The sequence below is a fragment of the Larus michahellis genome, chromosome 9, assembly GCF_964199755.1.
Source record: "Larus michahellis chromosome 9, bLarMic1.1, whole genome shotgun sequence".
NCBI classification, from domain to species: Eukaryota; Metazoa; Chordata; class Aves; order Charadriiformes; family Laridae; genus Larus; species Larus michahellis.
Genome location: NC_133904.1, coordinates 30,335,867 through 30,349,411, shown reverse-complemented (window position 1 = coordinate 30,349,411; position 13,545 = coordinate 30,335,867). Strand labels below are relative to the sequence as shown.

Below are 13,545 nucleotides of genomic sequence, written 5' to 3'. Positions count from 1 at the left end.
GCCAGATCTCCGCCTTGCCGTGCCACTCCAAGCCGCCCAGCAGGAGCAGGACTGTCCCACTTGGCAGAGCCTACCAGAAAAGAGGGTTAAAAACCACAAGACGGTCAAAAATTCCAGTGATGAGCGAGTGTTTACCAAGGGCTGCGTGCCACAGGGGTTGACAAGGTGTCCCCTTCTCACTGGTGACGGGGCAAATCTTTACTGATGGGTTTTGTCAGTGTGAGGTTGATGGTTGGACTAGATGATCTGAAAGGTCCCTCCCAACCTAGGCGATTCTGTGATTCTATGAAATTAATTGACACCTGAACAAAAAGAAAAGCAACAACCGCTTGGGTTCCCTGCTCCGAAAGGGATGAGGGACATCAGCTCCAGGGTAAGGGCCACCAGCCGTGACCATTTTCCCAGGCGGCATCGCTGTTGGCATCACCGCCAGCTGGTGGTTGTCCCCTCGGCTGGGGCCGGCCAGCCCTCTCCCAGGGACAGCCCAGCTCCCCAGCAAAGGGCCGCCACCTCCAGCCCGAGTGAGCACGGGAGAATTTCTGTTTCTTTCAGCTCCTCATCCAAAATTAGGAATAAGAAATGCAAACACACCGTCACACCTCCGTCACGCTTCTGGGACATTTTGGAACTAGACTGGCGTCAAGTAAAATGCTTAGGCTGATGGGGAAGAGAGGCAACGAACGCCCAGAAGAGGCCATAGAAACTGTGGTTGAGTTACCCTGTAGCATTCTTGCCTTCCCGCCTGCCTTTTTTTTTTTTTTTTTTTTTTTTTAAACCCTTAGGTTTTTCTTTAATGGCAAAAGAATCTCTCTTGTTTGTCCTTACAGTCCGGGACTATTTTTAACGCTGCTAATGAATGACTAAAATGGGGTGGAGCGGCTAAGCCAGCTCCGCTGCTGCTCCCAGCCACCCACGAGCTTTATCTGCCCATCAGAGGAGGAGCTGGACCAGGGCCACCCCGTGCGAGAGGGCACGGAAGAAAATGCCTGTGTCCGAGAGGTGCCCGGTGCAACATGTACAACGGTTCCTACAGCCTATTAAAAAAAAAGAAAAGAAGCCCCAACCTCCTCCCAGGGCAGGCATGCCAAGCACTTGTGTGTTTTTCTCTGCCTAAATCTCCGCACGGGGCTCTTTGCATCTCATCTGCCCATCAGAAAAAGCCGAGAGAAAAACCACGCGTGCAAAGAAGTTATTCCTGCGCTAAAGCTTTAGAAATGGCACCCAAACGAAGGCAAACAGCATTTTCCCACAGGGTCAGTAAATTACCAGAAAATGTAACACCCGGCCCACGTTTGTCCTTCTGTCCTTCGGAGCGGTCTCCGCAGAGGTGCGCTAGCACCGGGGGAGGCGGAAGCTGTTGAAACAGGTCCATCCCGCATCCCTTCTCCTCCCGTCACCACCGTGATTGCTGCATTCAGAGGAGGAACCGAAAATAACCGTGGGAAGTACCAGATGGCAGCTGCTGAATGCCGGGCGCCGTCTGCCAAGTCCTTCCGAGCGAGGGAGCGCACGTCCTGCATGGGAATGAAGGCGCCGGCACCGGAGCGTGACGGCAGCATCAGGAATGCGGCATTAGCCTGAGTGGGAAAGCAAGAAACGCTCCACTCTGGACAAACAATATGTAGAGGAATAGATATATGTGTATATATTTCTTATATATATATAAAAGCCTTCCTAATGCAGGGAACTGCTGTGCAATGCTCACGCCTCTATTCATACTAAGTGATTAAAGGCAAATTGCGCTGCTGGGTTAACTGCATTGATTATTAAGACGCCCACAAAGCCAGGCACGCTCCGGTCGGGTGGTGTGAGACCAAACGGCGGAGCAGCAGAGCCTCTGTCCCCAGCCCTGCACCCCGGGACCATCGTCCTTCCCGCAGCCGGGGAGGGGAACATGCACCCATCTGCCCAGGAGAAGGGGGACCGGGGTAAGACACCCTCCCTCAGGCTGCCCCAGCGCTTGCTCCTTTTCCCCAGGTCAGATGGTGAGGACACGGCCTTGCCAAACCTTGCAGTGGCTCAAAGCGTTACCATGTCAAGGCAGTTCCACCTTGTGTCCTTCCATTAAGTGACATGCATTTAAAAACGAAGTGTTTTCCTCCCCCAGCACTGTCCGACCCCACTTGGTTGATTCACCAGAAACATGGGCTTTATAAGTCACCTTGAATATTCCCAGCTGTGACACGCACTGGACCAAACTGTTCCAAGAAACACTACCTTTTAAGAGCATTTAAATATACTGTCACACACATTTTCTGACCTTAGACAGAATTATTTAAGCATTTTCTTTTAGGAGGGAGGGCAGAGGGAGAGAAAAGTAGTATTTCACTATTCTGAAGCAATAACTTCACTGGAATTACAACACACGCCAGTAAGACACATGTACGGAGCACAGCTTGGAAATCTCTGCTTCGGCCCATGAAGGAAGGCAGATTATATTACCACGTGGTCTTAAAAATCAGGGAATTAAGTGATTTGGGATGACAGAAGAAAAGTACTTGGGTAAGTATTCCTAAAGCTGAAAGAGCAGAAAGGCAGTTGTGTAGAAATAGTAAAAATGAGTGATTTGTCAGTGCTCGTCTATCAAGAGACAGGATGTTGGTCTACCCTTTATTAATTTAGTTAAAACAGTTCCCCTCGCATGTGATCTCAGGTTGGTCTAACCCATGTATATGGCTAGAGCAGACTTCTATCACACAAACCGGGATTTTTTTTTTTTAATTTTTCTTTTTGAATCAGTAGCATAAACATCGAAAGTTGCTGAACTCAAATTACTTATAAAATTATGCAGGATGTTATAACTGAAGGAGATTCAGTGGCAGCATAGATACGTGGCACAAACAGAGCCGCAAACACTTTATACCAGCTGAGGATTTCTCCTACAAAATCACAAGCTCTAGGAGCAAAAACGGTCAAATTTCCTTCAGCAAATGCATAAAGCTGCCAGGAAATTAATCGTGCTCCTTTATATTAAATTAATGTATAGCTAATGAAGAAGGAAAACATAAACACAAATCTTTTTTATCCTCGGGATTGACACTAAAGGCTAAGCAGTCTCTCTTGCTGCAGGGATTACATACACGAACCTCAACACCAGCCACAGGAGGTTTTACCCGCAGAAGCTTCAGGAATTCTATTTGCCCCGGGCGAGTGGTGAAGCGAGGGGGGATCTGACTGCGCGGTACCGATGGCCGGTTCACGGCTGCCGTTCTGCTGCGGGGAGGAGCATCGGGACCACCCACCCCCGGTTCAGCCGCTCTCCGTCTGTGGGATGCAGCTGCCATGGAGGGATTGGTTTTCGCTTGTTCAGGTGGCCAAGTCCTTCAAGCTCAATCATTTAAAATCCATCCCCACAGGGTTTATTTAGAAAAAGAACCTTTTACGCCCGCAGAGAGGCTGGGAAAATATACCATCGCCACCTCCGCCTTTCTGCTCAATGGTATTTTAATTGCATCCAACGAGGATGCAGATTTCCTCCCAGATCTACTGTTAGTTCACTGTTTTCAAAAGGATGATTATACATTACGGGAGGGCAAAACAGAGCCTTCGGGCATATGCATATTATATGGCTTCTGAAGGATGTCCCTGTGAATTGCAAGTATGGTTACAAATTACTGTACTTCCAAAAAATAAATACGATAACGTGCTTTGCTGACCCGTGCTTGTCTTGAAGCCTCTTGCCCACGGTCTAAGACTATTTTGAACAATATGGAGATATCAAATCAAGCTAAGAAGCTGCAGCACTGAATTTACACTAACTGCATCCCTGCATTTATCAGTTATCAACTGTGTTGATAAGAATCGTGCTTCTTACCAAGAGATAACTAATAAATGAATAAACACAGAAAGATTAAAAAAGTGCTGGGTCCTTTCAAGAGGGCTCCATGAAACGCCTTAAGTAGACAGTATTTTTTCACAACAAACATACTCTCAGGTTTAATACCGCAGCTATTAGAAATTATTTACTGAATAGAAAAAGATGATTTTTCATTCCCCAAGTAGCACATCTATTCTTCCAGCTGAGAGAAAAAGCGCAGAATATCTGCAGTTCATGTCTTCCTGATTCACAGTTGCAAATAATAAAAAGTTCACGGCCGGAACTTTCTCTTTCAGAATAAAGTAGAAACATCCAGTTGCTAAAAGTACAAATCTCGTCTTCTGTTGTGAATCTGAATACCTGAAAGACACAGCAGCATCAGGACCGTCAAACAGCATAGTCCATGCAATCTCCTAAGACGTTGTGCAAACAGCATTGCACCTTTGGGTCTGATGCAAGAGGGCCCTTACTAGAATAACCTGAATGACCCCTCCAAAGCATCCCCAAAATATTGCACATCGAAGAACCAACATCAGGGTGTGACGCAGTCTCAAGAGGCTAACAAAAATACGGAAGCCTGAATACTTTGGGAATAATTTCTTAGAACGACGCCGCTAGCAGCGTGGTGGGTTTGTCGGTGAGAACTGCAGCGACACGAGCACACAGGTCCCACGGGGACCTCAGCCTGAAGCCGGGTGCTTGAGCTACAAAGCAAGGGGTGTCCTATCTTTCCGGGATCTGAAATTTAGACAGCCAGCCCAAAATAGGCATTGCAAAGCGGCAAGCTGATGGTAGGACCACAAAACCCAAGGCAGACGGAGTGAAAAGATCACATATCTCATTTTACCCTCTTCTCTGTTAACGTAGTTATGGGAGATGGCGCGTATATCTGGGGGAAAAGCAAGCTTTTGAAATACAGTCTGGAAGCAAGCAAGAAAGCATCTTTAATTCTGCGTGCATAAGCAAGGCAGCTATCCTTCATACGTGATTATTAATTCGGTCCAAACCTGCTGGTTTCATTACTCACCTGCAGCGGCATGGCTTACGCTGGGATTTTCTGAGCCTTGGTAAGAGCTTGCTTTCCTCTCTTAAAAAAAAAAAAAATAAAATACCGGAGATGAGCAGAGATTCAACATAAAGCTAAAAGTAGGCAGCAGTTCCTAAAGAAACCTTGTGCTTTTGCAGCCCAGCTTATAGCACAGGTGCTGGGGAGCTCTGTGCTGTCTGGCACAGCAATATATACTTCCATAAATATAAATATCAGCTGTTCTTAAACATGACACAGCGCAACAAGAAGTACATTTAACAGATAGCGCCAAGAAACGGGGACTCCCACAGCCAGCCTAGATGCACACATCCTAGGGACTTGCCAAACACTCCCTGTGAACATGGGCCAGTCATTTCTTATCTCTTCTTTTTTGGGTTGCTTGATAAGCACATGCACAGCGTTACACATAGGGTGTTACGAGGCTCCCCGAATATTCAGAGAGGCCCTGTAAACATCCTGAAAGAAAAAGCTTTAATTTGCGGTGGTTGGGGAACATCGAGCTGTTTAATTTCCTCTTCAGTTTTCCCCCCAGTCATTTTCTTTCTGAAATTTTGAACAGAAGTCGTTAGCGCTGCTTCCCTTTTTCGATCCCAAGGCTAGTTTCATGAAACATCTCCTTTTTTGGAGGCGTCGGTTCCTTGGGCTCCCAAGCCTTGGTAGGCTGACATTGCCCCCTTGGGGGAAGAGGGCACCTAACCTTGTTCTTAAATTAAATCCTAGAAGTGCAGACAGAGTCTTCAAAGTAATTAGACCGTTGTTTACTAGCTGCAAAAAGTCTAGGGTGCAATTCATACTTGCGGTCTCAGCTACATCCATCTATTATATCAGGAGCAGGAGGTCTATATTCCAGCTAAAAACATACACACTCTCCCTTTTCCATACACAGAAAGCATTGAACGCTCTAGCAAGAAAAAGTTAGCAAAACACCTACAGCTGGGGTCCTCATAACAACATAGCGCTGGTGTAGCCTCCAAAAAGGATAAGGCTGCAGATATAACCAGCAGTTTTAGCACCAATGTTCTGCCAAATTCCTGCGGACGCAGATTAGGAACTGGGTAACCAGTAGGTATTTCACAGCTGGTTATTTTTGAAAACCTAAGGCTCAAGATCACTTCTTCACACGCCCGGTCCTTTTTATCTAGAAGCACCAGGTAGGAAGCGCTCTATTTTTCCAGCAGACTCCCTAAACAATTTCACAACCCATTTTTCTTGGAGGCCAGTGCCAAGCTGACGATGCAGGTGACGCCCAAGAATGGCAACGCAGGCGTACCCCAACAGCGCACCAGGGCCAGGCAGCCTGACCCCAGAGAGCTGCTCAAGGTAGCAATTACTCACAAGGGAGCAATTTCATCCAGCAGTCCCAGATGCTGTGGGGATGTCACCTCCCAGGAAATGGACTTCAGTCACCAGCCATCGTTCTCCGTGTGCTGGCAGTACATAGGACTGGGATTCCTACTAATCGTTAATAATAAATAAGCAACAATCATCGCTCCTGCGTGGATTGCATTAGGGGTTGCAGAGCAATCGCAGCCTTCCACACGCAGGGCAGCAGTGCTTCGTGGAAGGCAGGAATTAGCTGGGAGATAAGGCGAGGCTGGCCTGCCAGCCCCTTCTGACTAGTCCTCCCAGCTACAGACAGAGACTGGGGAGGGAAAGAAATCCCCGGCCTTTCTGGTAAGGGCTGCAGTTTCCCCACCCTTTATTCAGAGTATCGTTAACACAGCAAGATAGGGCACTCAGGGCTCTTTCCTGGCCACCCTCTTCTGGTCATAGTACAGGAGCACCTGCTCTACCTACTACCTATAAGGAGCATCTGCTCATACCTACTACCTGTAAGGTAGAGATCCTGATGGCACCGTGGATAATGTTTATATTCACTTAAAATAATCCCCTAGTGTCAGCCAGAAGGTAAAATATTGTGCAAGTGGGCAACGCGTAGTTTTGATTAAGCCATACTAGCTAGCTAACCAATCCCAAGTACCACGGTATGGATCAACTATTGAAGAAAACTTCTATGAGCTGGGCTGAAGATGGCTCCAATTCAAGAACCTTAGGAACAAGCTGTATTATTTTGTCTCTTTACATAAGATGCCATCAAAGGATAAAGTGATAGTAAATATTTCCTTACCTCCCCCAGGAGCTGAACTTTGGCTTATATTTTGTAACCTAGCAGGTCCAGTCATACAAGCAGAACTTGAGTGTTGCTTCACGGTACATTCTTGCATGGATGTCAGGCACCTTTCCTGTTGCAGAAGACCAAGAAGAGAACCGTATTTCCTGTCAGAGATCGGTTCATCTACCGCATGCAGGTCAGGCAAGGCATGATGATATACCGAACTGGTAAAACTGGGAGTCCCGATGGAAGGGAAGGGCCATAAATCTGCAGGCTGAGTTGGATGACTCCGTGGAGCTGATGGCTGGTATTGGCCTGCCATACCAGCAGCAGAAAAATTCAGACCAGAATTTGACATGCTTGTAGCAGAAGATGATGGATATGGTTTGGAGCAATGTGAAGAGAAATTCCACTGATGGGGAGACATGCTATCTACTTAAAAAGAGAAAGAAAGCATCTGAAGTCTCACCAATTCTTATTTTTTTCCAAGGCAAATTCCAACGGACTTCTAAGGTAATGCTACTGGATTGCATACTCATTTTTAAAGACATAGATACTTGCTTTGGTACTGCTTATTGTAAAAATCAACAACAAATTCATACTAAAAGTGGACTATACCACCACCACCAATACTTTCAAATAAATATTACACAGGCTTTCTTACAGGCCACTAGCACAGGCACGGTTTTAATAATTGCAAGGTTAGACAAATATATTTTTGCAAAGACAACAAATTAAGACATAATGCACTTAATGCATCATCTGACAGTGATGGAGGCTCACGGTTGGAAAATGAGGACCTGGTCCTGCCAACAGGCCCATGGAGAGCTTGGGAAGCATCCCAGCAAGCACAGGGATTTACCCAGGAAGTCCCAGCTACATTATCCAGGGCTTTACAAGTGTGATTTTCTTGCTTTCTGTTTGCTCACAATTCCAAATTTAAGTACGCTGCATCTTACATTCCTTAGTGAAAGCTAGTCACCCCTGTCTACCACCACGCTCAGGCACAGAAAGCGGCTCACCGTTCTTCAGGACAACAGTCTCGCCCTTGTGCTTTGTGCTCAGGTCTTGTGGGTTCTTGGCATTGCTCAGAGCTCTAGAAAAATGCTCATCTACCACGCTGTTAATATCCCCTTGGAAATACGTAAATACAACACTCTGAGACCCCCATTCTGTTTTCACGGGTTCTTTGCTTTTACACGGCTTTGGAGAGAGCTTACTGGTGTCTTCCATTTTCAATAACCAACAGCCCCTGCCAAAAAAAAAAACAAAACCCAGATCGGTCAAAGAAATACTATTCCACTTAAAGTGCACAGGGAGTGGTGGGCCCGTCTTCCTCCTGAAACTGGTAGGGCCAGAAGAACTGTTAAGATTAGATTTTTTATCTGGATTTCTGCTTCTTCCATGGCCCGTTTCTTTTCAGATTTCCTTAGTAGATATAAAACAAAAAGAGAAAACTTTCAATAAACATGCATTGCATTTCTCAGAATGTGATGGGAGCCCCTTTCTCCCAAGCAGACAAATTGAGTCCTATTTATCTTTAACTCCTTCACAGCAGTATCTTTTGCCGGAGAACTCTAAGTTTGATATAACCGTACAAGATGCGACATTAGTAAGGGATATTGCATCTTTAAAGCTGTGAATGGCTCAAAAAGGCTCTGATGGATACAGACCTTGTATGAGATACCTGTCAATGCCATCGCATCGGCTCTACTGAAAAATAAAAGGGGCACATCTATTCACCAGCTGTCATTTCTCACTTTGCCCTCATCCGTCTCCATAACCCTGGGCGTAGGGCCCAGCGCTGTGCAAACGTGCCCCGAGGATGGAACTGTGCTAAAAGAACTGAAGCACTGGGACAAATAATCCAGAGGTGGCATTAGCCCTGGATAAAGTTCAGGGTGAACTTATCGAAATGCTTTGTCCAATTCTGGTTTTTGCATTGTTCCAAACCCACACTGATAGAGTGAAAAAACAAATCAAAGAAAAACCTCACTGGAACTTAAAATAATAACAACATTCGATAAGGTGAAGTTCAAAGTACCTTGGTCACTGTCAGCACAGACCTCCACAAGAAGACGACTTCTGAGAGTAATTAGTTGTTTCACCTGTTAGAAAAAGACACTCAGATTAAATTATTGGAAATTCATATTATGGCAAATTCAAATAAAAAAAACCACCAAACAAAACAACTTTTTTTGGTTGAAACAACTTACCTAGAACGTGATGGGCCTGCCAGTTGCTTAAAGCTTTGGTAGCAAGACTGCTAAAACACACACTGTAGCTCAACCAGAAGTTACAGATTTAAGGCCGGAATAACTCTAAAATAGTTTGCAGGAAGTCAACAGAAGACTGTAAGACTCCTTTTTGTTCTCCTTAAAAATCTCTGCTGCCAGATATGGTAAGAGTAGGACAAGGAATGTCACTGCTTGCCCTGGTGAAGCGTCGTTTTTATGCATTTGTGCAGTTTCTGGCCGCAGGGGAGCTAGTTCTACAACCAGACCTCATATTTTCTGCTGTAATCAAAATCAGATTTAGCAATGCTCAGGCTGCGAATGCAGTGAGAAGGGCCTGCTGGTTCTATTCAATTTTCCAGTCTCACTGTCAGCTCATCACGCCGCACAGCATAATTGATTTACCTTGGTAGCAAAAAGAAGGCTGTTATTTTTCAGAGAGCGGGGAATCCTTCGGCCGATAGCCAGTTGTATCACGCAAAACGTAATGAATCATTAGATTTGTGTTTCCATCCAACTAACCCTGCAATACACAGCGTTGCTTAAGCTATTCCAATACATTTATCTGATTTCTTTTCTAATCATAAACCCTCCAATGCTGAGAAGCTTCCCAATAAACATTGCATTCATCTGTGTCTCGAAGGGTATTCTGAAGTATCTGCAAAGGCTGCCTCCAAACGGTCCCTGTTTCTTACACATGAAAAGACTGTCCAGGCTGCAAAGCCAAGTATTCAGACATTAAGAAATATGAGGATTAAGGTTATCCAGCCATAATCCATCTCCCTTTTTAATCTTAAGCCTTCATTTACAAAATTCTTGTCCATGTTTATCATCTGCTTCTACGTCTAGTTTTGCTTGTTAGCTCTACCTGTTTCTCTGTTGCGTTCTCTCTTCACGACCCCTCGCTCAGCTAGCCCTAGTCCCCTGTCATCAACCACCAATTTATGTTCAAACTCAAGAGTTCCTCTGTCCTCATCTTAGCATTTCTATTGCTTTGTCCTTCTTGCATTCTTTCCCCAGCTCCAACCTCTGGCCCACCTCATCACAGCGGTGGGGATGGGACAGGTACAGGTTGGTCACCAGTTAGGAAATTCAAGGGGATGCTCTGTAACAGCCATCTGATTCAGAAGACCGTCTTTCAGAACTTTAAAACTGACCAAACTTTCCCAAACGCTGAAACTTAAACCAAAAACCCCTTCCCTCCTGGATTTACAGGCACCTTCCCAAGGCAGATGAGGGGAGCAGGAACCAGCACATCACAGCCAAACAACTGAAACAACTTCAAGCCCAGGAAGAGACACTATTTTTGCCCACTCTTGTTTCAGAAAGCACCCTGCTGTTTAGCTTAAGAAACTTTCTGGTTGCTCAGCTGGAGGCCAACGCTTGCCATGGAAAATTCAAAGCAGGTAGTGAAAACTCTGCTTTCTCAGTGACCGTACGGCCTGAGAAAGGACTACATCGGGCCATCTCAACAGCAAGCCAGCTCTTCCCACTCTGCTCCACCACTGCACAGCAACATACAATTTCCAAAGCGTTAGCTCTGGCCCAGAGGTCTATTTTTCCAGTGCCTTGCTCAGTGCAAGCCAGCCATTGCGTCTTTGTACCGCTTTATTAACATGCTTAACTTGCTCGTGACATTAATTGTAAGCTCCTTTAGCACTGTTTATTGGGGTGCAGCAGCTGTTTTGCTTGTGTGAATTGTGACCACAGTAGTTAACAATGCTAGAAAAATAATACGTTATTTTAAAGAAAGGTTGGTCATTTATCTATTTTTTCTCATTCCCCTTAAAACCCTCTTGTGCTTTTCAACAAGTAGTCATAAGAAGGCTGGATATAACCTAGGTTACATCTCAGTCCTCTCGATGATCTTATGCACATGAGGAGTCTGATGTCCCAAGAGTCAGGACTTAGATTTGGAGCATTTGGAGATTGGTCTTGGTTACCTGAACTTCCCATTCTTCCATCTTCCAGCAGGAAGTCTGCAAAAAGAGGCAGAAATCCTTCTGATTTGTGTCTCTTGTCAAAATACAGTAGAAGTGGAGCTCAGGATGAAACAGACTCAGCTCACCTCTCTCAGGAAGGGTTAATTATGGCAAAATAGTGCAAGTAATTGTCTAAGTTATTTGTCCTTCAGGTTGACAAGGATGGATGTGCGGCCAACACAGGCTTAAGAGACAAGGTGGTTGACTGCGAGCCACAAGAGACAATACTTTATAACATTTTTCACATTCCCCACCCTCGCTAGTAGTATTAATTTCCCATTACTGTAGCATCAGACAGGGAACTCTTTGTTCTCTATTTCACACAGCCCAAATAAAGAAAATAAAAATAAATAAAATTTAAAATTTTCCACTTCCCAAGTATTAGGCAATGATTTAACAAGCAGGCATTCTCTTTCACCGAGTGTCTTTCAAATCAGGGAACATTTGAGAAAGCCAGTGAGCACAGGTTGAAATTCTCAGCGAATTCTCCTACCTTAACTCACTGTCACGAGTGGTGTCACTCCAGTAAGATTTTCCAAGGTCATGCTGCGTCCAGCAGCTCGGGATCCTTCCCCCGGCAGGCTGTGTGCGCTCTGCAGCGACTGCAGGAGGAGACAAGCAGCGTTCATGAACTCCCTACACGCTTTCTAGCCTCTAGCTGCCAGTGAACTAGGCGTTTCCTTCAGCCCATCTGCTAAGAATGCATGAAATGCACTCCAACAAGTCAACCAGGTTAGGAGGTTTCAGGAATGAGGAAAATAAGATTGTAAGTAGGGTTTGGGTTTTGCCTTTTTTTTTTTTTATGACAATGTGTACATAATAAAGACAACAGCGTCTGGACTTCAGAAGACTTCAGGGGAAGATGATAAACAAGTTATGGCAGAGAACCAAACTCGGCCAGGATCAGAAAGGACTTTCCTACGCCAGGTTACAGCATTTTCAGTACTAAGTGGGTAACTACAAACATCTACAAGAAGGAAAATATCACCTGTCTCCAGTCCAGATAAACAGGATAACCGATTTTCCTCTCTTCTTTGCTGGATCTGTTTAAATGCTCACAGAAATCTTCAAAAAATAAAAATATTATTCTTGTCCTGCAAGGGCTGTAGCAAGGAACAGGTAGTTTGGGGTTCTTTTGTAGTAAGTCAACCAAAATTACCAAATTGCAGCCGTTCCAGAAATGCTGAAACGGGGTCAAATTTGCCAGTCTCAGTTGGAAAAAATACACCGGGGAACTAGAGTCACCAGACTGGTGGCATTATGTCTTTTATTGCAGTAGCTTAAGAGTTTGTTTACTCACCCAGAAAGTAGGAGAGCACAATCCAATTCCCTCTGCCTAAAGAGGTAAGAATCCACCCTCTGCCATCTCCCAGAACAACTTAACTACCAGGCTGTAACATTTCCCAGGAAGGTGCTTAGTCTTTTATTGACACACTCTCTGCATAAACACAATTTCATTGTGAGACGGACCGGATTCCAGTCTGTCAGCAGGGCAAGTGCCCTCAACATCTCCATCAGTCCTTCTTTGACACCCATTTTTAAAACTCTCATACAGCAGAGATTTCTTCCGCTAGGGCTTTTCAAGACACATTCAAGAACTTCCTCTCAGGCTGGGCACTTAAAGCACTCGTAAAGTTGTTAGTTGGCATGAGTTTAAAGCTCCTAGGTGAACACCTCAAAGTACTGGGTTAAAATGGGTTTATCAGCCCTGTCCCTGTGTTGTATAGGAATCGAAACAACTTGTTTCCAGGGATTTTTAAGCATTCAAAGTGTCAAGCTTTGAAGAAAATAAAATAATAATAAAAACATTATCTTCATTTCTAAGAATAAAAATTGAAATTCTGGTTTGTCCTTAACAAACACACACACCACACACACCCCCCCCCAATCTCAATTACAGCTACGGTGTCTGCAGTCACTCCTGCCCCTTTTCCCTTCACACAGGGCCCATTAACACACTGAGCCAGAACCAAGTCCGAAACCAAACCCAAGGAGGGAACAAATACCAGTGTCCCACTGGGAACACTTACAGTTCCAGCAACACGTACAGCGGATTCCAGCTGGAACACACAGGCTTTATAAATTGAAGTCACTGGGCACCAAACGCTACCGTGTCTTTTACTAGGGAAAAAAAGTAAGACAAATGCATTATCTCAAAACTAACCAGAAAAGACTTGTTTTGTTCACGAGTTTGTTTATTAAAAAGGTAGTATAAAACACAACCCCTTTAAGAAACAAAATTGAAGACAAATCAAGGGATTCCCAGATGCCGTCACAGGTCTAGATATTATTCAAATATGATTTTTTTTTTTAAATGTTGGTTTTCTAAAGGATAAATGAAAACGATCGAT

The 13,545-nt window shown here is 44.8% G+C and overlaps 1 protein-coding gene across 4 annotated transcripts; it reads right to left on the bottom strand.

The window, feature by feature from the left end:
• Positions 1-257: 257 nt before the first annotated feature.
• Positions 258-13,385, bottom strand: VGLL1 (vestigial like family member 1). Of its 4 annotated transcripts, XM_074599680.1 has the most exons (8): positions 11,688-13,385; positions 11,156-11,191; positions 9,195-9,617; positions 9,023-9,086; positions 8,001-8,230; positions 6,994-7,413; positions 4,845-4,904; positions 258-4,177 (listed from the first exon to the last, which is right to left on the bottom strand). In XM_074599680.1, exons 5-8 carry the CDS (start codon positions 8,209-8,211, stop codon positions 4,137-4,139), a joined length of 732 nt encoding a protein of 243 aa, XP_074455781.1. In that variant the 5' UTR covers positions 8,212-8,230; positions 9,023-9,086; positions 9,195-9,617; positions 11,156-11,191; positions 11,688-13,385; the 3' UTR covers positions 258-4,136. The 4 variants fall into 4 exon arrangements, with proteins under 4 accessions (XP_074455781.1, XP_074455779.1, XP_074455780.1 ...); XM_074599678.1 differs by having other exon boundaries at positions 9,023-9,617; XM_074599679.1 differs by lacking the exons at positions 9,195-9,617; positions 11,156-11,191.
• Positions 13,386-13,545: the final 160 nt, after the last annotated feature.

Excerpts from the sequence above, each read along its gene's own strand:
- VGLL1 (XM_074599678.1), bottom strand. The coding sequence starts at position 8,211 with ATGGAAGACACCAGTAAGCTCTCTCCAAAGCCGTGTAAAAGCAAAGAA. Across the intron at positions 7,414-8,000 it reads GACTGTTGTCCTGAAGAACG|TAGATAGCATGTCTCCCCAT; the intron begins GTGAGCCGCTTT and ends TCTCTTTTTAAG. Across the intron at positions 4,905-6,993 it reads AAGTTCAGCTCCTGGGGGAG|AGAGGAAAGCAAGCTCTTAC; the intron begins GTAAGGAAATAT and ends TTTTTTTTTAAG.